This window comes from Nematolebias whitei, chromosome 13, assembly GCF_014905685.2.
Source record: "Nematolebias whitei isolate Nwh7 chromosome 13, NemWhi1, whole genome shotgun sequence".
Classification (NCBI taxonomy): Eukaryota; Metazoa; Chordata; class Actinopteri; order Cyprinodontiformes; family Rivulidae; genus Nematolebias; species Nematolebias whitei.
In genome coordinates, this window is record NC_056510.1 from 15346916 (window position 1) to 15373550 (window position 26635).

General features: G+C 36.5%; 1 protein-coding gene across 3 annotated transcripts in view; it reads right to left on the bottom strand.

Moving 5' to 3' along the window:
* Nucleotides 1–3173: 3173 nt before the first annotated feature.
* Nucleotides 3174–26635, bottom strand: part of epha3 (eph receptor A3) — a 112093-nt gene continuing 88631 nt past the window's right edge. For 2 of the 3 annotated variants that reach the window (XM_037686896.1, XM_037686895.1), the window contains 6 exons: nucleotides 24289–24350; nucleotides 20792–21001; nucleotides 17508–17657; nucleotides 16680–16873; nucleotides 9142–9297; nucleotides 3174–3696 (listed from right to left, as the gene is read on the bottom strand). In XM_037686896.1, the coding sequence (XP_037542824.1) occupies nucleotides 3591–3696; nucleotides 9142–9297; nucleotides 16680–16873; nucleotides 17508–17657; nucleotides 20792–21001; nucleotides 24289–24350 (878 nt within the window). In that variant the 3' untranslated portion in view covers nucleotides 3174–3590. Of the gene's footprint in view, nucleotides 3697–4563; nucleotides 4681–9141; nucleotides 9298–16679; nucleotides 16874–17507; nucleotides 17658–20791; nucleotides 21002–24288; nucleotides 24351–26635 lie in introns of all 3 variants that reach the window. The other variant, XM_037686899.1, reaches the window with a different exon arrangement.

The following is a 26635-nucleotide window of genomic DNA, read 5'->3' on the forward strand; positions in this document are numbered from 1 at the left end:
TTATTGATTTTTTTTTTTACTTTTTTTTTTACTTGCTCAACTGATGTGCATGCTTTTACAATGTTTTTTATTTGGTACACAGAAACTCTCAGTTAAGTAAAAAATACCATATTTTTTGTTAATTTAGTCAATGGCCAGGTTATACTCCTTAAGTTTGGACTTTGTAGTGGATTCCACAGTCAATGCAAGACTTCTTTTTTTTTTTAACAATATGAGTAATACTTAGAAGTGTACGCAAATTATTTCAAACAAGTTGGTGTAATTAAACACACTATCTGCACACCATTCAAATATTGTAGACTTATGAAAGGCCCATTCATTTTTGTCAGTTGACGTATGTATGAGACCACCATCCTTGCTTGCAGTGTAAAAATAAATATCTGTCCAAAACCAATGCTGTGAGGATTTACAACGAACCATCAAGCATAAAGTCTGGAATTCATCTGGAATTTGTAAAACTAGGAAAGAACAGGGGAAAAAATCAGTAGAGTAGTCTTTTTCTAACTACAATTGTGTTATAAGACATTGGGTTGAAAGGTAATATACCATTCATTAATTATTGTTTCATGAATATCCAAGCAGTGTACTAAATTAGCTTCAAAGGCATAACTGATGAGCAGTAATAAAATAAAACTTTTTTTTTCCTTATTTTATGTATGCCAGACTAAATTATAGACAACTATGTATTTCAAAATACCATCATACTTGTCATTTCACAGTGTTTAGTTTAAAATAGCTAAGAGTAATCGATGGTACATTTACTCATTGTGCTTTTACAACTTTTTTTTTTATAAATTGTGGAATAATATTGATTTGTACAAATGCTAGTAACGGTATTTGTTTCTGCTAACTAATCTAAATGCACACACTTGTTCTGGATTAACAACAACAACAACAACAACAACAACAACAACACCAACAACAACACCAACAACAACAAAAACATTGCTTACCTCATTGATGTGCAGTATTTACTGATATCAGTCAGATGACTTGCAGTAGACGTGGATATTCTACATGTGATCTGATCAATGTTGACATTTTAGCTAACAGGTTTGATGGCACAACATAATAAAAAAATATATAATTAAAAAAAAAAGACATGACCAAGTATTTAATCATCCAATTTTTTGGAAAATATTTTGTGAATATTTATTATAAAAATATAAATGTTTTCACTACAAACCATCTTACATTAGTAGACAAGGCCATCTACATTTGCACACATAAACTCTCACACAGACACACAGATCAGTCTTGAGACACAAAATTAGGGATCTGAAAAGTATTCGTAACAGTATTGCTCTTTCAGATGCTTCAGGTTTACAAAGTATGTTAAAAAAATCATAACACGGACAACACGGACAAATGATTTACTCTATTTTGAAAAAGAAAATAATAATCAATGCAATGTAAAATGTTAGCAAATAAATAAAGTAATCATAATCCTTTTTTTTTTTTGTAAAAGAAAAAGCTGAAAAATATAATTCAAAGAAAGATAAAATATAATACAAATGATTTTTGTCTGGTTTTTTTAATAAAAAAATCTTGCACAATTTTTATCCGGTCTTTTATACATACAAACATTTGCACAAAAAAGAAAAGAAAAAAAAAGATGGCGATGTACACACAATGGAATCTGCAGTGCTAGTTGCTCTCTTTATGATGGTTTTACATTATGTACATGCTATTAAAAAAAAAAAAAAACGCATATCAGCAACAGCAGCATCCACAGTCTGTCTGACTGAACAGGGCTGGGTTTCCCAAAAGCACCAACAGCACCCCTGTGCTTTAATCAAGCTTAGTCTACAGCCAAGGTAAGAACCGTCATTCAAAGTGCTACAGTAATGTGTACCAAGTGCTTAAAGAGGCATCGTAACAGCATCTTCACGTTTAAACGTTATGCATCCAAGAGCACGAAGTATCAAAGTGTCAGTTCAAAAATACTGGGCAAGTGTTGCACTGAGGGACCAGCTGGGTGACATTAAAGCAGGAGACTAGCATCTTTAAACATGTACTTCCTTAAACAAAGATATTTAAGGTGCCTTTAGGAAAGCCCACCGTGAAAATGTAAGGATACTCTATCAGAAAATGATTCTATTTAAACAATTGCATCTTTTTTAGGACCTTTTTAGACCTAATCAGAATGGGGTGGTTGGTGGTTGACCCTGAAAACACAAGATGAACTTTCTAAAAATCAAAACAAATACAAGGTTTTTGCTTGTTGATCTCCCCATGATCAACCCCAACAACAGGAGGCACTCAACTTTTTGCATGGAAAGCAAAATGATTTGGGGTGTTAAAACTACTTTTTTGCACTATATCAAACTAATTTAACCTAATTTTGGATTAAATAATAATAAAAAAGAATATCTCACATGGCTTTTGTAATTATTGTACGGTACAAATATTGTTCACAATGACCTCAAATTGAACATTGTTTAAACTGATTTTGCACAGGCAAGGACATAACATCTGCTCTTAAGAGGAATTGATGGTGCAAACTCATCGTTCCAAAAAAAAAATCTCAAACCTAAACTCACTTTAAAATACTTCTGCTAAACATCCACTTTTGACAAACGGCTGACTGCCTTATCTAACGGGTTCTCATTGCCGCCATTTTGATCTTACTTATTTTCCATCATACAGTTTGTAACTTGCAGTCCTGTTAGTTTTCTCTTGTTGGAGAAAACATCCTGAGATTCCACACAGAGGGTATTGGGTGGTAAGGAATAAAAAGGAACATAACATCAGCACATAGAACATGTCACCATAAAGAAAACTCTGTGTGTGTATATTGTGTTATGGCTACTGTACTTTCAAGCACAGCATTCAGTACATTACACATAAGACAGACCCATGATTCCCATACAATAAAAGTTCTTGATGGATTATAATGTTATTGCTTTCATGTGGTGATTCTAATCAATGCAAATGCTTTAAGTTACAGCTACAGAGTAAAATGGCTCGGTTAGCGTCTAGGTGTGTCCATACCGACTAAGTCTTCTGATGGACAGAGACATTAAATGTAGGTAGCTGCGATGTATTTTCCAGCCTTATACTTCACCAATCCAGGTTAAGTCCACATCCAGGCAACTGTAGCCGTCTGTCATGCTGTTCACAAAGCATCTCAGTTATTTCACTGCCTCTTTTCACCGGCTGCTACTCTGGGGTTCTGTGGCTAGGCCACAATCATGGAGAGTTCCAGCTTTGTGTTAGTTCTTGCCCTGTATCCCAAAAGAGACCAAGTTTGTATTCCTGATCATGTCTTTTTGACCTTCTTGTGGATCCTCAATGTGTTTTTTACCCCTCTTTTAGTCTGTAAGGCATCTTGACTTGGGCATGGAGGAAGAAGGTTGTCAGCCAGTTTAGTAACTGGCAGGTCTGTGCTGAACTCGTTTCCACTTCTCTGTCGGAATCTTGTCGTTCCCCAAAACAGGGAAAACCATCTCACATGGATGGTATCTTTGTCAGCCTCCATTTGCATTTTCATGTAGTTAAAATATGTAGTCACTGCGTTATGTCAGCACAGACCAGCTGAGTGGTCGCTGGTAGTTCTCATTTCTTTTCTTTTTTTTGTTTGTGTTTATTTAAACAGGTACTGGACCATTCTTGGTATAGGAATCTAGGGCTTTCAAGCTGCTCACTATCTTCTTTTGTGGTCCTACAACAGTCACTCCAGCCTTTTTCAGATCCCTGGTGTTTGAAGAAGAGGGAGAAAGAAGGGACACAATCAGACAGAGAGAAAAAAAAAAAAAAAACGAGGGAAAAATGAAAAAAAAAGTGTTAGTGACGGTGAATGTGACACTTGTTTGACATTTAATGGCATGCTCCTCGTGCTGCTCTCTTCACTGTTGTGTGAAGCTGTCATTCACAAAATACTGCATTTCCCATAAGGCAACACTGACAGCTGCCATTATGACCTTGTCAAAGAAGGAATAAGATGGTATGCAATGGGCTTGGTGCAGAAATACCCCAGTTTTCTGGATTTCTTCAAAAGTGTGGAGTGTAAAAGAGTGGAGATAAGCAGCACTGGAACATGTCTACAACATAACACTAAATCATGTGGATCTTGTTAATATTTTGCAAGCTATAATAAGATTTGTGTGATACATGCATTCATTTAAAAAAAAAAAAAAAATCTATTTAGGAAAACAATTTAAAATACTGACATTGAGATTGTTAGGTGTGTTACGAAGCCTAAACGTGAAAAGCATAAAACAATTAGTTGTATTCCAATTTCTCATTTCTAAACATTGTCTGGCAACAACTTCAAAGTACACAAAATACACACCAATATAAAAAGCATATATGAGACTAAAGTTATTCAAAAGTGTTATATGTTAAGAGACAACTTTTTTTGCAAAAAAAAATAAATAAACTGATTGCATTAGTAAAAGCGGTGGCATTGCAGGCAAAATTATAGCTTTTCTATGAGACTTTCAGCCATTAATAGGTTTTATTTTGTGAGTAAAAGCCCAGCATCAGTTTAAATGTAAGTTTGCTTGTTTTGATTCCTCTTAAGGAGCCACGGGCTGACATAACCTTTGGTCCTCAACCCACCATCCAGCCTGAGTAGGATGGAGAGGCACTAGGTGTTAGAGGGTGGTGATTCCCATGGATGGCTCCCATTCTGGGCATGTGGCTGGAGTGATGTGCACCTCCGTCAGAACCACTCTACTGAGAAACAGCCAGGCCCAGCAACATTAACACAATATAACAGGAAATCAGCAAAATTGGTACATCTTAAATGGAATGGGATGCTTGTTCTAATAAAATAAATTAATACAGGAAGGTAGTTTGAATTGGTGGTATCATTCATGATCTGTTGTTAATTAATATTAGTTTTTTTCTTGAATATTGTCATCAGCTGTAAAGTGATAGCCAAATATTTCATGAAGTTTCCTTGTTGTGGCAACCCCTGCAGAAGGAAGCAGCCATTTTTTCTTTTTTTATGTTTTAAATGTATTTTAAATGTCAGCATCATTCTAGTAAAGCAGCTCAACTATTGCTCCATTTAACTAAACTGTAACACTATCACAGTAATATAAACTGGCAAATGCTACAGTGCTCAGTTTTTCTAATAATCTATCTACAGTAGTTTTAGGAGTATGCATATCAAAACCTTTACTGTAATTGGAAAATCAACTTCAGACAATTAAACATATTACTTTCAGTATGTTGTTACATTCTGTGTAAATATACTTAAGATTAATTAAAAAAATAAATTAAAACATGTACAGCAGGCACAAAATTTAACATTTCAGAATAACAGTAGTTCAAATCCACAATGAGATAGGTACCCTATAAAGACTATCTAACTACCTACCTAACTAACTAACTAACTAACTAACTAACTAACTAACTGGATGGATAGTGATGAATAGACAGGCTGGGTGTGTTATTCACTGGACATTTTATACACTGTGTTTTCACTTTATTCTGTACTCTGTGTGTTCAGTTTTTGTATAGTTTTATATTTTTTTTACTTTATTCACATCCTATCTATTTGTGTGCGTTATAAACTGTTCACTTATACTTCATCACATAGAGGTTGAAAACTTGTTTGCATAGATACAGCACTGAGCAGGAAGGAGGGGCTGAATCGTTTTTCTGTAGACAGAGAACAAAGAAAAGTAACTTTCGAGACTGGTACCAAAAGCCAGTTAAAACTAGTTTTTCCTTGAAAGATAAGAAATATGACTGTGTGGTTGCCAAGGTAACCTTAGACTGACTAGGTGGTCAGCCAATAAGAGAAGATCCCCCTCCAAGAGGGAGGCGGGTTCATGAAGAGCTTATATTATCCTAAAACAGGAAGTAGTGTCAGACAATCTTGAGCAGAGCAACTTCTCAGGTGAAGTACACCTCTATTGTCTCCTGAAATGCATTTCAGTACTTTGTTTTTGTAATACTTTAACTGTGGTGTGTATTAAAACTCTCTTAAACTAAAGTGAAGTCTCCTGGTGATACCACTCGATCCAAACAACCCGGAGAAAGGTGTTCGTACCTTTCAACAATAGATACATAAATAAGTGATATCGCATTAGATTAAGAAATGTAATCATCCCAGTAGAAACCTCCCACTGGGTTATTTTAACTAGAACAATGATATACTAAATTATCTTAGCCACTGGAATTATTCTATTGCATCCATCCATCCATCCATTATCTCCATCCATACACCCCGGACGGGTCGCAAGTCCTCTATTGCATACCGTTGTTTTAAATTTTATTTTTATATTTTGTCTTTCCAATATTTTCCCTAAAATGAACCATTTGAAATGTTCATTTTGTTTAAGTTGCAGTCCATTATGGCTATGGCCAGTTCATTTTCCAAGTTCAACGCTCTGTTTTCTCCTAAATGAATGTTTGATAGAAGTGTCTCAACATGATAAGCTTAAAACCATTGCATTGATGCTCTTAGTTCAATTTCTGTCTAATGCATTCCATTGTGAAATAAACTTACAGTCTATATTCCTGTGTCTAATACTTTAAGTCAAGTTCATCACATTCCCAATAAAACATCTGCCATGAACTTTACATGCACTTTGTGCAGATGCAGCAAATAATTAAAATGAAGCTGTATTTTCTCATCAGACCATGCTGTCCTAAAAAAAAAAAAAAAAAAAAAAAAAAATCTATTACTCCAACAGATGAGTCAGCACTCTTTTCCCAAGTATAACTGTTCGTGTGAGGTCAGAGCTTTGCCAATCCTCCTTGTGCTGAATATCAAGGACTAGATTAAAATGGAAGAAATCAATAGAGCGATCCATATTGAGCAACACATAGTGAGGAAAAGCTGTTAGCCTTTTGTAGCTGAGCTTCGGTGTCTCAGACAGAGCCTTCAGTGGATTATTACAGCACTGATCTAATTTAGTATAAACCCACAGGAAAGTCATTGTAGATCAACACATTTTTTATACTGTAAGGTTATTCGGGCACAGTTTGTCTATGATGCAATTTCTTTCTCATTTCACATTGTGGATTTTTTCCTACACTTCAAACTGCACTGTAGGTTTTTGTTTTTAACTTGTTGACAGATAGGAACTTACAATGTTCATTAAATAATAATAATAATAATAATAATAATAATAATAAATAAATAAAAACCTTTCTGTATATTCATCTGACAGTACAACAGAGAAAAATATAAGAAAAAAGGAAAGATGAATCAACACTTAATGAATTGCAATATTAAGGAGCTGTCCCTGTGGTGAATAAATCATCATGGGTCTACTGCTGGACACAAAATGGTATTAATTAAAACGTATATTGCTATTTAAGGCTTCTCTTTACAGAGTCCTTCCTTCTAAAGGTTTTAGTTCAACAATTTAGGAACTATCAACTTTGCAAACCTGCTGAATTACACTGAAGTTCATCCTCAATAATCCAAATACAAATCCAACAATATTCAGTCAGGTCATCTGGACGGTTTCTTTATTGCTGAGACATTTCATCCTTCATCCAAAGGACTTGTTCAAGCCAAGGAGCCACAAACAAACTGGATTCTCACAAGTGCCACACTTTCATAGTGGAAAAACAAAACAATTTTCTGGTGATAAGATGGTTTCGTGGGGCCCGCCCTCTCCCCCGTCAACTCCTCTGATGCAGCCAAGCCAAAATGGTTCAAAACAACAAAGTTCATGCTCAGTAATCCAGGTATAAATCCAACAATGTTCAATCAGATCATCTGGACTGTTTTTTTTGCTGAGATGTTGTCCTTCATCAAAAGGACTTTTTTTTTAAGTCTGGAGCCACAAACAAACTGGAGTCCCACCAGCACCTGGGAGTACTTTATGGGAGTGTGGTGCTTGTGGGACTCCAGTTTGTTTGTGGCTCCTCTGACTGAATAAGTCCTTTGGATGAAGGACAAAACATCTCAGCAAAAAAAATAAACCATCCAGATGACCTGACTGGACATTGTTGGATTTGTAACTGGATTATTGAGCATGAACTTTGGTGTTGTGAACTATTTTGGCTTGACTGCCTCAGAGGAGTTGATGGAAGAGAGGGCGGGTCCCTGAAACCATCTTATCACCAGCAAACTTTTTTTTGTTGTTGTTGTTTGTTTGTTTCCCACGGTGGGAGTGTGCTGCGTGTGGGACCCCACTTTGTTTGTGGCTCCTTGGACTGAAGAAGTCCTTTGGATGAAGGACAAAACATCTCAGCAAAAAAGTAAAAAAAAAATAAACCATCCAGATGACCTGACTGAACACTGCTGAGTTACAGCAACCTGTAAATCCCCAAATACAGTATTAAATAAAAGAAGAAGAAAAAAAGAAACAATTGGATTTCTATTCTGTAGTCCAGTTATTATTTTTGATCTGTCAAATGCATTGGATAATCAAGAAGCTACACCAGCACACAGTAGAACTGACCACCACTCCACTTTTGCCCCATCCCCATGATGAATGGCTGCTTTGATCACAGCGATTAAAAATGTCCAATTATTTCCCCTCACATCACACAGCAATTAAAGCAGCAGCAGAGCAACAGGGAGGGGCAGAAGAGGGGCTGGAATGAAAGAGAGAAAAGAGGGAACAAGAAAACTAGATAGGTCAAGTAGCTGAACTGATGTCCTGCAATTTTATTTTATTAATTAGTTAAGCTTTTTATCTGTGAGCGTCTCATTTTAGCACACTATATTAAATCTGGCCAGACAGATGATCCACTTGTCAGAACATTACTTTATTTACGTTTGCCATTTTTAGTGATTCTAACTTCAGGATATTTTATCTGCTCTCCTATAAATTTCACACACTTGTTTCTTAACTCATGACTTCCATACTTTCAAGTAATCTTTCTTTCATTTTTGCATTTTAATGCTTCACGGCACATTTCTTTGCCCACCTGTTTGACAGCTACGTCTTCATTTACTCTTTCAAAGGCTTCCCTCTGCAGTCTTTCATCTTGTCAAATACCCAGTCTTTTTTCTGTCCCTCAACAGTCTGACATCTTAGTAACAGATGTTCTACTTGTTCGCATGTGTTGCCATTTTCCTCTTTTTTTCATTCTGCTTTATTTTTTTTTTTCTCTTTTAATGTTCTATCAGTCATTTCTGCATCTAAACACAACAAATTAATGTTACAGAAGACCTAATGTTATGCCCTAATGCATATCCTGTCTGTTTTGTTGTCTTACTCTGTTGAGGTCTTGGCCAGAGTATCACAGGAGCTGTAGCTGACCCCAGAGAAGGCCTCTTTACAAGGCAAGGTCCTCATTGCATCCATCCAGTCCCCCATCGTCCCCATGGATGGAACTTCCACACTGCTCCTGTCCAACAATAAGTTGGCTGGTCTGGGAGAAAAGAGTGACATTAACACATGTTCAAAATAGGAACAAACACACTCAAAAGTGATGGCGAACAAAACTATTAAATGACATGAGCATTCACAGCATAGCTTCAGAAGAACAGGTGGATAAGCATCACCCTGATCATCAGCTGACAATCTGATATACTGTCTGACAGATGCTGTCTAGCCAGCAGTCAACCTGTGTAACAGAGCTTCTGCTATGACTATGTGAATATAAAGTGTGTGCAAATTCTCTAAGCTTGACTTCTAAAACACACAGCATGCAAGCAAAGATGAGGACAGCAAATGATTGAAATATATTGTTCCCAAGGGGCGTCAAAACCTTAAGGTGGGCCTTATGGAGACAGGACACATGACATCTTGTTATTCAAACAGAAGTGCACAATGACTGCCGTTGGAAGGAGTTTGTCTCATACGCTTTACTTCAAAATATACTCCCAATAGTTTATTCAGAATGTTTTAAAATGTCAGATCTAATACAAAAAATAATAATAATAATCAGTGACCACCAGGCAGTGGTGATATAACAAATATATTAGGGGACCAGCAGCTAGAAAACACGAAGGTGTTTTTATATCAATGAACTTTAGACATTTTAGACTTATCTTTAGTTCTTATCTTAGTTCTGTTGCAGTTTAGTAAAAAAGAAAGAAAGAAACAAAGCAAGTCATTTTTGGCACATTTTTAGTTTAAAAAATTTATACTATCATAAGTGACATGGGCTATCAAAGACTACATTTTTGTATGAAGCCCTGCTATATATATTTTTTTCTTTTGGCTGCTCCCTTCTTCTAGGGGTCGCCACGGCAACTAAGCAGCACAGAGACTTGGCAATTATTTTTACACCGGATACCCTTCCTGATGCAATCACAGACCACTGAGCTACCACAGCCCTCTGTGTAGAGCAGAGAGCTGCTATCTAGGGTGCCTAGGGGAGCAGATGGTGGAGGTTAAGAGCCTTGCTCAAGGGCCCAGAGTTGGGGCAAAGGAGGGTGGAGGCAGGTGTGGGTGCTTCATCTATCTCACCCACATGATGATGTTGTCATTACCGTGAGATGAACTGGCGATCTTTCGATCACATGCCCAACTTCTCTAACCTCTGTGCCACCACTCTCCCTGCTAGAATAGGTTCTTTTTTAATGTGTTGCACTGGGACATTCATGCAAAATGGCCAAAATGATTAGAATTTTCCCACACAAATTGTCAGCTCTCATTATCACCTCAGCATTTTATTCACAGTTCTCTGTCTATATTAGATTTAGTAACTTCTGTTTTTATTTACAGAATGTGACATGAAAATCATCATCATATCCAACAATGTTCAGACAAGTCATCTGTATGGTTTCTTTCTTTCTTTTTTTTTTTTTGTTTGAGACATTTCATCCATCATCCAAAGGACTTCTTCATTCCAAGGAGCCACAATAAACTTAGTCCCACAAGAAGCACACTCCAATAGTGGACTAACCAGTTTTACCTGGATTATTGAGCATGAACTTTGATGTTTTGAACCACTTTGGCCATGGCTACCTCAGAGGAGTCGACAGGGGAGAGGGCGGCCCCCAGAAACCATCTTATCACTAGCATACTGGTTGATCCACTATGTAGGTGTGCTGCTTGCAGGACTCAGTTTACTGTAGTTCCTCAGAGAGATGAAGGCCTTTTGATGAAGAACGAAAAATCTCAAAAAAAAACCAAAAAAAAAACTCCCAATGGCTTGACTGAACATTGTTGGATCACTTATTACAGCACATGTTCCATGTGGGAGAGCTGAAGATTGAATTTTACTGAATTGAATCGAATTAAATTCAATAGCCGGTGTCAAGCACCAGCTTCAGTACAGTTATTCTCTTCCATGAGAGGAGCATGGAAAGGGGGATTACAAACATGATGTGTCAAACTTTCAGTATCACTCCTGATACTAAATAAATGTGGTTTCAGGAAACTAGATCACATAACTGCAACAATTAGGAAACCAGGTCAAACCACGTTAGATCAAACTGAGAGTAATGACATTTTTTCTGTTCTTTTTAAGGACATCCTGCACCTGTCTTGCAAATTACAAAAAAAGCACCTGTAGGAAGACACACGCACACACATGGGAATAGAACAAAGCAGGGAAATGGAGGACAGAAAGAAAAGGTGGCTCTCCCTTGGGGAATACTATTCATAGCAAAGTAAACAAACTCATTAGAATACCTGGAAGTCCACCTCTGCCAGGCTTAGCTGATTCCGCAGGGAAGTTTGGAGTCATTTTGGATATATGTTTGTGTTATGGAGAAAATAACTACTCAGAAGCAAAATATCACTAAATTTAGACAGTATAATAAGGTAGGTTAAAGACTATTAAAATCTAAGACATGCATGACTTCCAAACGTATATATCTGATTAAATTTAGGATGTTCTTATTATATTTTAGCTGTCAAATTTTAGAGCTTTCACTTTTCAAGGTTGAAGAATATGTAATATACTTTGCTTCTACTCTTGAATTTATATTTGTAAAACTTTAATATTATAGTATTTCAGGAAAACATTAAATATATGAGAAAACTGTGCTCTCACACAAGCAAAAGCACCCCACCACCACATTGGAAGAATAGATATGTTTCAGTATTCATGTGTACTGGGAAGGCTGTCTGCAAAATTCATGATGTTGCAGTATACAGTACTGTAGGTTGGTTTAGATAAGAAAGATGCAATCGAAACAAATTCACCAGCCTGCCATTAGACAACACTGTCAAAAGCACCACGCTGAGCTATGATGGTGCACTGGGAGAAGAAAAGAGACACTGGATCTCAAACAGACAGGAGGAGAAAAGAAAAAAGGAGGAGAGAAAAACGAGGCTCTTGAGGTGGTGGAGTGGGTGTGTTTACAATGATTGAGTCTTTTCCTGCCAGATCAGAGGCCTGTCAAAATGTTGCAAGACCCCTAGGACCCCCTGGAAACCCTGGTTCATCTGAAAGGAGAGAATGTGGAGCTAGATGGAGGGGGCGACTTGCATAAGAGGCAATGTAAGGAGAGAGTATCTAAATGTAGTAAATCTGAGTAAATTGAGTAAATCTATCTATTTTTTGTTCTTTCTTTTGTGCAATTTTATATCTGTAGACTAAAATAAAATATTTACAAAGACTGGCCCCTGATGATGAACAACTGCAAGAAAAAGAGGACTGCAAATAACACACATGCACAATGTATTACACTATGGAGTAGCCAAAGTAAGATTTCAAACTTTTTTTTTTTTTTTGCAGGATTATCGATCTTTTTCCGTTTCTCTCACCTGCACCACTATTCTTTGTGTTCCTTCCTCCCGTTCTCTGTATTTTGCTTACTTCCACCCCCTCTGCTGCATCCGCTGGGATGTAAACTGCAAATGACCTTGTATTGCCTCTCTTATCATTCTTTGTTTCCTATGTTGTTACATTTTGAGCAACATCTCACAGCAACTCAAGAGACACGACTATTGGAGAGGAAACTGCTTTGAACAGAAGGGGTGAATTGAAGAACAAATAAAAAAGTATCTATTTGATGCCAGAGGATGGTTCTAAAACCTCTTGTGGGTTTAACAACATATAGAGATGCAGAAAATTCCCCAATTCAAAAGAAAGAAGCATAAAAGCACCACAATAAAAATAGTATGTTTTATGCCAAAATTTTTCCTGTTCTGTTATAGACATCTTTCATATTATTTTATTCTAACAAGGTTGTATAATTTTGTCTTCATGAAGCTCAGAGGGAACAGAAAACATCTTGTTGAAGGGAACTTGAACACATAAAGCACAAGCGGGCAGAGCAGCAAGAGAAGAACATATATATGGATGTGTTACTCTGGTGGAGTCTGATGTTGGGTTGATTCATTATTGCATGTGGCCCTTGTTTGGAAAGGTATGTTGACTCTAAAATCTAAATCTGAAGTATCTATCCAATCTTACACCATGATTCTACAAGTAAACTACTGGTAAGCTATAGTCAGCATACTCTACTTACAGTCAATTTCTGTTTATATTTCCCTAATATCAGGTTGCCACTTTCTATATTTGAATAGTTTCGTCTGAAAATTATATTTTATATTGCTGGCCAGAGGTTTTTCAAAAGTATAATTTGTTAGCCTCTTTCTCTAAAGCTCAATATTAGGAAACATACTTTGTATTCGGTATATGCATGCCATGATATTCTCTCCTATCTCATATTGCATGACAACATTGGCCCAGGCTACCACAATGGCTTTTAAGCCAATGGTCTCATTGTATAACCAAACAATAAAAGTAATGGACAAAAAGCCAATAAGATCACATCACTGTCTAATTCTGGACAAACATAACTTACTGAATTTTGAAAACTGTTGTAATTTATGTTTTCTTAAATACATTTTTACGTGTATCAACAAGTTAGCTCCTGATCCATTGAATTCATTTAAACTGAACTAGAGGATCATTAGAACAAAATCACATAACTCCCCTATGTAGAACCTCGTTTGGTCAGACCTCTTTTTCCTATAAAAGCACAACACTATGGAACTTACTGCTGCCACATGTAAAAGCTACACCTGAACTAAAAAAAAAGTTTGTTTACATGACTAAATCTTGGCTAAAGTAAAATCAAAGATGTGATCATTTTTAATACTCACATTTTATGGATGAGACAGTCTTTGTGGGAGTGTATGTATTAGTGAGTTAGTATTATATTCACCATTTTTGGTATGTTAGCTGAATGTGTGAGGATGGGGAGGTATTGAGGATGTGCAAGGATATTAATATACATTTGGAGGTTGCAAGGTTATTTTGGAACTTGTAGAGAGGAAAATGTTTTGTATTTTTATTGTGCCTAGATTTTTAAATTGTTTGTATTTTAATGTATATTTTTTATTATAGGAATTTGGAGGTTGTTAGGTTGATTACATGAATATGTAGACATGAATACATATGTATTCTTAATGTATTTTAATTGATAAAGTGTACATATTTTAATGTGTAAAAATGCCCAACCAGGGACTGGAGTAGCGAATTAGCTATAGCTCTATACTCTTTGTGCAACACAGCAGTCACATACTTGCTCTGTATATGCTTGTGTGCATTGTCCCTGTCAAAAAATAATAAATAAATAATAATAATAATAATAACATTTCTGCAAATCTTCGGCCCAACCCTAAAAAAAAGTCCCATTGTTCTCTTGAAGTTTGATGTTTCCAAATTCCGAATACTACACATAATAAAACCAAACACGATGGTAAAAAAATGAAGCCATATGAGTCAGTGCCTTTTATACCTTATAAGATAAAATAAAATAAAAAAACTACAACATAAATTTCCAATGTAAGCTAAGTCTAAAGTTTAACATTGCTGACATGTACAGATTGTTCTTAATTACTACATATTAAAGATAAGCTTTTAAAAGTTTGACTGTAGCCACTTTTTATGGACTTTAGGAACAAAAACATAAATATTTTCAGATGTATCTTTTAGTTAAGGATTTTAACTGTGACCTTCACCCCTAGATGGACTCTTCTTAACCCATCATTGGTCTCTGACAGCCATCTATGGCCTGAAGACCACACTATTTTTCTGTCCACATGCAGAGACTGTAAACCGTGACCAGGTCCTGCATCCCAGGACTCCAGATGCTCGACTCTGGTCGCAGGCTTTGGTCTGGTTTTTTTTTTGGGGGGGGGGGGGGGGGGGGGGGAGTGCATTAGCCAGCCTGGACAGCCCTGAGACAAACGAGGTGTTTTGAGCCAAGTGCAGCTGCTCCCGCTGTGCAACTGCCGTTGCCACCACACACACACACAAACCTACACACACACAGATCTGCACACAGAGCTCTAATAAATCACTGCACAGGACTCCGCTGGCCAGGCTGTGCTCACCCAGTGTTAAAAGCCAATCAAGAAAATTACATGCAAACTCCAAGGGACCTATTTTCACTTTCTTAAGAAATCATTAGTCAATGTTATGAGGTCTGACATCTCCATAATACTATCGCCGTCTGTTGCAGACCCAACGGCCGTTTCCCTGCCTGCCCAGAACTGACAACTGTACATGTGCTGCCCTGCTTCCCCACAGCCCCCTGGGATAAGTGTGGTCCCAACAAAGGCGATGGGCCCATGAGAGGGAGAAGGGAAAGGGGGAAAAATGTGAAAACAAAGAAAAAAATAGAGAGTACTACAACACAAGCAGTGCTTAAATAAAATAAAAATACAATTTTAAAAATCCAGATGAGAATTTTTGTTGTGGGGTATGCATAGAAAACAATAATAACTAGAAAGTTCCTGGGGAAATTTTGACGGGGACTGCTACGCTGCTGCTGGTTTAAACAATTGATTTGACAGTACTATGTGTCATTGTTCACTCTCAGCTGCCAGTACACTCAATTTCAGCTCAATTTGGCAAAAATTCAATGAATTAGTCTTTTTTTTTCTTTTAGCTAAGTTGGCCATCTTGGATTTTTGATTTGGATTCAGTATGTGATAAGGAACACTCTCAGCTATAACCACACCAAATTTCAGCTCTAAATGTGTAAAAATGGCTCAATTAAATAAATTATATATGTTATATAAATGTAGCTTTGGTGGCAATCTTGGATTTTTGATTTGGATGTGCTATTTGATGTGACATATTCTCAGCTATTATCACACCGAATTTCAGCTCAATATCACTGAAACGAGATGATATATAGTATTTTTTCCTTTTTAGATCAGCTGAGTATCTTGGATTTTTGAATTTCAGTCAGAGTCTATTTGGGATTGTTCTCAGATTCACACACACACCAAAACACCAAGAAAAGTAATAGCAAGCATCACGATGCCGAGCCGGTCGTTTGATATAACTTTTATAAACGTTGCGATTCGGGCTGCATTAAAGTTGACAGAAAAGTAAGTCATAAATAAATAAAGTTAAGAAACCCTAGTGAATAACAATAGGTGCACTGCCTATACTAGGCAGTCCCCAATAACAATAATAATCACTTCCCATCGGCTTTTTCACAAAATCTGCACTTTCTTAAAAATTTATCATTTATTCTAAATTGACTGTCATTTATAATAAACAAAATTCCTTTTGATCACAGCGTGCAACATTTTATGTCTAGAAAAGAACCAAAGCTGCTGTATGTTTAGTTTACTATTAACAGATGTTTGTATATGCAGTATGAAAACATCTGTTAGCCTGATGAACGGAAACCAGACGCAAAAACTTTTTTTTTTTTTTTGTTTAACTAACAAAAGAAGGTTTTCATTGGCTCAGAGGAATTTCCAAAGAATGTGTTGTTTTGAAAGCACTACACCAGCATATCAGGGCATCAGAGCCAGTTTGTCTTTTGCTGATTTGCTCTTCCACAATGCAACAACACAATGAAAGATTCAATATCCTGATACCTGGTTGTAGTGTTTGCTGTTATTTTGAGGCTGCCAGGGTTGCGGATGAGTTTATCAAGGATGCTGACGATCTGTTCAAACTTTGGCCGATTGTTTCGCTCTTTCTGCCAGCAGTCCAACATCAGCTGGTAGAGCATAGCAGGGCAGTCCATGGGCGGAGGTAGGCGGTAACCCTCATCCACAGCTTTTATTACCTACATCCAAAAACAGACATTGTTATTTAGTTTGGTTTATTTGCTTTATTTAGTTTTCCTTTTGAATCATCATGTTTTATTTTCTCAGATTTATGCTGATAAAAAAGATCATTTGGGATCTTAATAATAATAATATTAATAATAATAATAATAATAATAATAATAATAATACAATGGATAATGGCAAATCATTGCACACATTTAATTTTTTTTAGTACAGGACTTTATAAGTAAAAACTTTATATTTTAGAACATTTCTAAATTAAATCAGTTAAAATGCATGTGCAATTCATATATAATCCAAAAAAAAAAAAAAAAAAAAAAAGAACTATCTAACCAAAAAAATGACAAGATTTATACAAGCAAATGCCTGCAGAGTTTGTAAAATGCTACTTCAGCCAATGTATTCCTCGTTTTTTTTTTTTTTTTCTTTAAGGCAAGCTAAGCATTTAATTAGCTGCTGATGATTCATTCTGCTTTGCACAAGCTTCTTTGATTGTAAGGGAATCCTTCATCCTACCAATGAAGCTCTTGCAAAGCTGCCAGCACACTGGGCACACAATAAGAGCTCCTCCACTGAAAGGAAGTTTAGTGTCTACCCTCTTACAAAGAATGGCAAATTGGCAGCACTCACATCCTGATTGGACATCTCCCAGTATGGCCGTTCCCCATATGACATCACCTCCCAGAGCACAATGCCATAACTCCAAGCATCACTGGCTGATGTAAACTTCCTGTAGGCTATAGCCTCTGGGGCGGTCCACCGGATGGGAATCTTTCCTCCCTGAGAGAAGTTAAAAACAGAATAATCAAATCAGTCTACCTGATCAGTGATCAGTTTTAATGTCATTCAGTTAGTAAACTGAATACTCATCACCATCTATATTAACAAATTTAACAAATGCAGATTAACCAAATTATATTTTATATATGCATTTTTAAAATCCTATTGTATTAGAGATTCTGTGCACTTTCACAAAGTTATAAATTAAAATGCTAAATAGGTTCCACAGCTTAAATGTTTGTATAAAAATTCCAGAGCTAGTTTGTACCCAAAATAAAGTTCAAGTTCCAGTTTAATTAGAATGTATTAGCAACAGCCTTACAAGAAAAAGGAAAACACATAAATCTAATTTTAATCCGATGCTTCCTGTGTGACTTCTTATTGTGTAACGAGGTTGTTATTCTAACTGACAAGCAGGACAAATTAGGGAAATAGAGTTAAAGGAACGAGGCTGACAGCAGCCAAAGCTAATGAACAGGCTGGCCAAGTCAGTCATTTTTAGCTTCAGACTGTGCAGAAAGTCACATTTCTATTTAAAAATCACATTCTTACACTGACTGATGTCTATGGGAACGCTAAGAGACACATGAGACAGTAAAACACGCAACCAGACAAATGGTTGCAGAAATAATTTAAAGTGCACTAAGAATGATACACAAACTGACAGCTTCCCACACTTACTTTGAAATGTGCAAATATAAAATTACACGTTGCATACAAATAGGAAAAAAGTTGTAACAATAAAAAAGAGGAAAAAAAGATGAATCCCAAGGAGCGTTTGTCAGTTAATGGAACATGGTGCAATTAATTTAGCTCTTCCTTATTGTTTCATTTGATGTATTTCTGGCACCAACAGAAATGCCACACACTGTTCACTTGATGAGCAGTTCTCAGCCATAAAATTATACCCTTCTTTAATGGGTTTGTGTGCATGTTTTAGACCACAGGACCTGATGATGAAAATGACCACTCACTCAGACGCAAAGGAAAGAAAACGACAGATGAGTATCGGCCACTGAACTCCTCCTGTTATGTTTCAATGTGTGTCCTGAAAATTTACTGTAGAAGTAAAGAGTAACAATACAAACATACTGCCAAATATATATTTTTACATTTTTACTTTTAAACCTATTTCAGCCTGCATCATATGATCACATTATTTTAAACATTGCTAATAATAATTTTATTATTCCACTTGCTGAAAAAGTTGAACATTTTACTTTTAATGTGTCTTTCATAATATTTGTGTTTTTCGAGTCTTAGTAAGTTGTTCTTCTTCTTTGCTTTGATGATGGACCGACTAACAGATGAGGTCAGGCAGGAATCCCCGTGGACTATGATGTTTGCAGATGGCAATGATATCGGTGGTGAGAACAGGAAACAGGTGGAAGAGAACTTGGAGAGGTGGAGGTATGCACTTGAAAGAAGAGGAGTCAGTTGTAGTAAGACAGAGTACATGTGTGAATGAGAGGGAGGCTGGTGGAACAGTGAGGCTACAAGGAGCAGAGGTCACAAAGGTGCAGGACTTCAAGTACTTGGGGTCCACTGTTCAGGAAAATGGGGGAGTGTGGTAAAGAGGTGAAAAGAGAGTCCAGGCAGGATGGAGTCGATGGAGAAAAGTTTCAGGAGTGATTTGTGACCAAAGGATGTCAGCAAAGGTCAAAGGAGAAGTTTACAAGACAGTGGTGAGGCCAGCTGTGTTGTATGATCTGGAGACAGAGACATGGACAAAAGGACAGGAGAAAAAACTGGAAGTGGCAGAAATGAAGATGGTGAGATTCTCCTCAGGAGTGACAAGGATGGATAAGATAATGAGATAATCAGAGGTACAGCACAGGTTGAACAACTGAGTGATAAAGTTAGAGAGGCCAGACTGAGATGGATTGGACATGTCCAGAGGAGGGACAGTGAGTATAGTGGTTGAAGGATGTTAGAAATGCAGCTGCCAGGAAACAGACAAAAAGGAGATATATAGATGCAGGTAAAGAGGACATGAAGGTAGTTGGAGTGAGGACAGAGGATGCAGAGGACAAAGTGAGATGGAGGAGGATGACTTGCTGTGGATACCCCTCAAGAGGGAAAAACCGAAAGAAGAAGTAGTAGTAAGAAGCTGTTGGAAATGTGCTCCACTAATTTTTAGGTGTCTTAAAACACAATAAAACTGGAAGTCAACAACAACAACAAAAAAAGGCTAAATTGTTCATAACTGTCTCAAAATGGCTCCTTTGTACACTGTGTAATACAAAGTAATTTCATCCATCCATTCATCCATCCATTTTCTTTACCCATTTATTCCATTTTGGGTCACGGGGGTCGCTGGTGCCCATGTCCAGCAATCACTGTGCGAGGGGCGGGGTACACCCTGGACGGGTCGCAAGTCCATCACAGGGCCACATAGAGACAAACGAGACAAACAACCATTCACTCTCTCACTCACACCTAGGGACAATTTAGAGTTACCAATCAGCCTAACATGCATGTTTTTGGACTGTGGGAGGAAACCGGAGCACCCGGAGAAAACCCACGCATGCACGGAGAGAACATGCAAACTCCACCCAGAAGGCCCCTGGACCGGGGTTTGAACCAGGGACCTGTTCGCTGAGAGGCAGCAGCTCTACCAGTTGCGCCACCGTGCTGCCCACAAAGTAATTTCCATTAACAAAATGAGACATAAAAGTAAATAGACAGTCAAAACTGTTTCACAGTTTGGTATTTGCTTGTTACATTTGCTTTAAGGTTGTTGTTTTTTTTTTTTATTCTAATGTGTTGTTGTTGTTGTTTTTTTCTCATAATAGGAAATTATGTTAATCCTCGATGAGCACTGTTGACATCGAACTAGAAATAAAGGGTGCTGTTAATGTTATAAAAAAATAATCATCTGGAGCCTCCCCCAAAAGTCGTATCTATTCAGCACTTCTCTGGAGGGAGTGGCCTTCATCAACTCCTTTCACCACTTAAGAGTATAAAAGCTGTGTATACGGATCTGTTTATTAGCAGTATTCACATAGTTTACATAATGTTCTATTTTAATATGCGCCTAATAAAAAAAGGAATGATGTTCCCCATGACTTTGGCCAACACATGTATTCATGTTGTCATCTTTGTAGGCGATTTGTTTTTATGTTTCAGCTTACCCTTGTGGTGTACGCAGCCTCCGGGTCGTCCTCCAACACTCGGGACAAGCCAAAGTCTGACACTTTGCACACCAGATTGCTGTTGACCAGGATGTTCCGAGCTGCCAGGTCTCGGTGAACATAGCCCATGTCTGACAGATACTTCATGCCTGAGGCGATGCCACGGAGCATGCCAACCAGCTGGATTCCTGTAAACTGGGCGTCATGTTTCTAAATATAAGAAAGACAGAACAGACAATCATGCACGGTGTCTTATTTTCATAATATAATATGAACACAAAAGAAGGAGTTTGACCTTTAAGTGCATTTGCATAAAATGAACCTTTTGTTCATTAGCATCCAAAAGATTTTCATTAACCTTTAAAAACACCTTTGACATTGTGTGTTTCATTTCAACTGTGAAGACCGGACAAAAAATGTGTGAACATAAGAATGAAACAAGTTTAAAGCAAAACTTTCTATCATTCGCTTTACTACTTTGTATTTGTATTAAAGTTCTAGTTCAAGTAGGTTTACTGTCATTCTCACCACATGTGGTAAATGAGGTGGAACGAAATTGTGCACACAGGCCAGTTACATACAACAATAGCAAAAATATAAAGTGTAAAAAGAGACAGTAAATAAGTATCTAAGATATGAACTAAGATATACACTAAACACTAATAGTGCAAAACAATACGCCGAACAACAGCAGCACGAACATGAGTCTGTGTGAGCAGATACGTATGATTACAGCAGCGTGACATAATCAGCAGCATGAGATCAGCAGCATGGATAAACAGCAGCACATATCACAGTGGTATTACAGTGATTTTTTAAAATAGTGTTACTGTATATTTATTTTATTGATGCATCCATTCAAATCTACATTTAAGTATTTTTAAACACATGGAAGTACAGTAGCCGCTCGGTATTTCACGGTTCGTTTATTGCAGACTCGCTCTATCTCGGTTTTTCAAAATGAGATTGGACATGACAAACAAATGGCTGATTGATGGATGAGCCGCAAGATCGGCATGGAATTTTTGTTTAAAACAAATTATTTTAAATTATTTAGCACCTCCTGCACCTTTGTGCAGCCCATATTGCAGGATAAACTTCCTTCTGCAGCTGATCAGCTGTTCTCCGTGCAGCATGGATAAGTGGGCATGGCCAAGAGCGCTTGCAAGTGGCAAAGACCAGAGGCAACAGGGAGCTGAAATCATAACATTCTGTGCTCTTTCAGAGCGTTGAGAGTTTAGAAACATTGTTTTGATTTTAGGATATTGCAAGAGTGTGGGAAGGGTTTAAAATGCCTATACATACATATATATATATATATATATATATATATATATATATATATATATATATATATATAAATAAACTACTACTTTCTACCTGTACTACTATTCCTACTTCACATTTTTTTCACTTATCGCGCATCTTCAGGTACAGATCCCCCATGATAAACGAGGGACTACTGTACTATAAATAATAAGTGTTCTTTCATTATTTCAAACAGCTTTTATTGAATATTTATGCTACAAAACCATCAGGTTGGACTTAAATAGAAAACCATTTGCACAAGACATATTCTTAACGAGATTTAACGAGATCCTTCCTTTCCTTCTTTACATTTTTATGTTGTATACAAAAGATGTACTATTTACTGTTTTCTGTAACTTGTTGCTGGTAATTATATGGAAAAAAAATGAACAAAGGATAAGAAAAATAAAGTCATCATATGACAAAGAACCAGTAGAAGTATGTTAGGTAAATCACAATTTTCTTTCTTTCTTGTGTCTGTTTTCTGTCTGTGGTCTTCAGTTGGTTTCCTCTTGCTATGACTTACCCCGTTCTTGTCAAACACCATGTGGCACTCTGAGAGTAAGATGAGTTTGCATGAGTGTGTTTTTCTTTGAAAACCAATCAGCCCCACCTCTCCTCCCATTTCATCTGCAGCCTTTATTAGAAAGACCACCTGGTTTAGTCACTTCAAAGCTTTGGCAGATTCAGGATGCTGACATAAGCTATGATGCATAGTGCATAAAGCATGTGTGAGCGTGCATGTGTACGTGTGACACAATTTCAGTGATGAAGAACAGGCCTCCGGGAAAATGTTGGAAAATAACAGCTATAACCACCATGGGTATGTTTGGATACAACACAGGCACATGTGGAAAAATGGATAAAACAGGCATCCGTGCACACATTTCTATAGAATTAAAGTTGGCTGTTGTATTTTAGATAATTTTAGCGGCAACAAAGGTATAATTTACTCTGAACTGGGAGATCAGAGAGAACACATCTGTACAAACATCACTGACAAAAAAAAAACAAAAAAAAACTGCACAATGTACATTGTATCAAGAATTACAAGCTATGTAAGGGATTACAAACAATTTTATATATACATATAAATAGATGTATGGTAAGGGCTAGGGAATCCAACAAAATGACAAGTTGTAGCATGTGTATGATTCAAAATCAAGATATTTTCCTAATATCAAGATGTTTTAAATACCTAACCAATCAGCTGCAGTGCCTAAGCCAGAATGAAAATAGCAATTTAGAAACAGTTACTTAGTTATTAAGCTGAAGCCAATAGCCTTACCAAAATGAACATGTTTAAGGTTTTATAGTAGCATTTGTTTTATTTATCTCAAATTTTGCATTTTAGAGAAATATATATTTTACATTATATATATATATATATATATATATATATATATATATATATATATATGTATATATTATTTATTTATTTTTATATTTTTTATATTATGTTAAATGTTTTCTATAAACAAGTAAGTTTTCATGCAAATACTAGCTACAGCTTTTTTTTATTTTTTTTTTATCTATAATAATTATAGTGACAATACGACTGGTCGGTGAGCAGAGGGGAAAAAAAATCTGTCCCTCTTTCGATGTTCTTTCTCAACAACTTTTTATCCCATCAGCTTAAATTACAGCTGGGGTGTTGCCATCATTCTGATGAGTGGTGGTTTCCTTTTTGAGCACCACTGGAAAAAAAGAGAAAATTAAAGCACCATCATGGATTTAAAGCAGAGGTCAAAAATGTTGTCATTTATCAAAATCGGCCTTATACAGTGAAGTTCCAGACTCCATGTTCCAGACTGTCCATGCGCTCCTGTTAGGCATGTTTACAGACTGATGTCAAATCAAACTCTGCACGTTTTATTTAATTTAAATCTTATTTGAAGCAGAAAGACCTATTATGTCCTACATTACAAAAAGTAGAGCATATTGCAATTCAGCAAGATTTTTTTTTTTTTTTACCTGAAAGCACAACTTTTTAAAAAGTTCCTAAACAAGTTTGATTTTTTTTTTTTTTTTTTCCAATTCAAAATTTTAGAAATGAACTAAATTATTTGCTTTTTTACACTTGGTTTTGTGTGTGTTTCAAAACAGCAATAACTGAAGGTCAACATTCAATGAAGCGTTTGAAACATAATTTATTCTACAATGGCGTGTGTGTTCATGTAGTTACTTACTCTTAAGAAACTATCAAGGGATCCATTCTCCATGTACTCTGTGACGATCATGACAGGCTTACCTGAGGAGACAACATGTGGGTTAACTGTCTTTTTATTTTCTCACAAAAACAAAAGTTACATTATCATTTAGAGTTTAGATTAATTATTTAAAATGAAAAATATCTATCTATCTATATATATATATATATATATATATATATATATATACATATATATAGCTAAATATATATATATATATATATATCAAGTCAAGTGTGTTTGTGGTGCCTTTATTGAAAACAGTAATCAACATTTTGTTGTCCTTTACTTCACAGCATACACACACACACATACACACACTGAGTAGACCCTCGCCACAGTTTTATGGTTTTAGCAGATCACCTGTCGGAATGTGACATCTTTATTTCTGGAAAGAATCTGATTGTAAATTACGCTGTCTGCATCATCTGTGTCTGATCAGACAACGGCCAACAAAAGGTCCATTGCAGGAAATGGGGAGAAAAAAAAAAAAAAAAAAAAAGATGACTTTAAATCCTTCATTGTTGAATGAGGAGAGTCTGTCTTGTTTGTGTCCCAGATGGCTCTGGGCCCTATACTTCACTCATGACTTCACTCCGGCCGTGAGCTTTTTCTCCATTTTCAAACTGATTAATGTGCCCTCCTTCTTCCTCTCCCCTGCCCCCTTTTATTCCTGACCTACCTTTACTTTGTTACCTCATCCCTCACACTCCTCTCCAGCCTGCTTGTACATAATAATCAGAGAACCTCTTCCACACATGTTCAGACAAAAACCCTGATATATATTTTTTTGTTTTGTTTTTTGTTTTCCTTTTGATTCATGCATTTATTGTAATATCATATCAACTATACTGGTTAAAACTAGTAAACCAATGATAATTCTATAATTTTCATTAAAAAAGCTTATAGTTTATAATTTTTTATAGAAGTCAGCTCCATTGTTATACATATTAGTTAATATAATATCATAGTTATAGTTATACTAGTAACAGTTATATTTATATTATAGTTATAGTTAATATAATAGTTTTGTATTATTAGTGCTAAGTATAGTCTTAGTTTAGCATATTAGTTCATATCTTAGATCTTATTACTGTTACAATTTGTATTTTTGTTGGATGTAACTGGGACCCTGTGTACATAGTTTCGTTCCACCACATGTACCACATGTGTTGTGAATGACAATAAAGAACCTTGACCTTGATAATCAAATCAAAAGTGGCATTTTTTTTAATACACATATTTTCCAATTAAACTTGAACTAAGTAACATTCTATTTAACTTTAGTCAGCTGGCCTAAATCATTTGAATAACATTCCTTTAATTTTCTATGACAAAGCTTTTCGTTTAATGAAAATACATAATTTGTGCATTTAAGCCTTTATAACAATTTTATTTGAAATGGCTCGTGTTCGCTCAGAAAAATTGTAGAACTTTCACTTCTAATTACAAAAAAAACACGTCATCATTCAAATAAAGGTCCTGTTAAACAGCCTCCGCCCACACCCCCTCCCTAAAAGGCGGTGATAGATTGTTCCTTTTACCAGGGAATGGCTTTTATACACATGGACAGGAACACACACACACCGTCCTCCTGCTTGTCCTCCGCCCTCTTCCTTCCCCTCTTTCTCTTAGTTCTCAACTTTGGCAGTAAAGAAAATGGCCCCCAAGCCTCCTTGTTCTGTCAACCCGAGTGCGAGTCCATGTGTGCAAATGCAGATGTGTGTATGGGTATGGACGGAGAAATACACATGTGTTTAAGTGTGTGTGCATGTGCTCCTGAAAACATGTAGCTCATGGATCAGCCGAAAGCAGCAGCAAGGTAAATGGGGTGTGAAAGTCTCAGGATTATTAAGAATTAACAGGAGCAGCTTAATAAATCACCCTTCAGCAGTGTGTGTGTTTGTGCATGTAGGTGTGTGTCTGTGAGTGGAAGCAGATCAAATGAACCCTCTAAAACTACGCCCGGCTCTTGTGCTGTTCCAGCTCATGCACATGTGTTCGGGGCATCCCTCTAAATGTCATGCACGCGTGCAAATGCACCCACAGAGCAAAGCACCGGGCTTCACCTGTCAGTCACAGAACAATGAATCCCGATTCGATTTTCATGAAGCGTTTCTCACAGGCTGGACTTTAGCAGAACGAGACGTGGGACACCACACACAGTTTCAGATCTTTTCAGGACGATGGAGGTGAAATTAAAACAAAGGACTAAAAAGCAAAAGGGTCATCACAAAATGATCATTCCCAAATTCTGGTTTAATGAATGAAAACACACGCACACTATATATATTTATATATATATATATATATATATATATATATA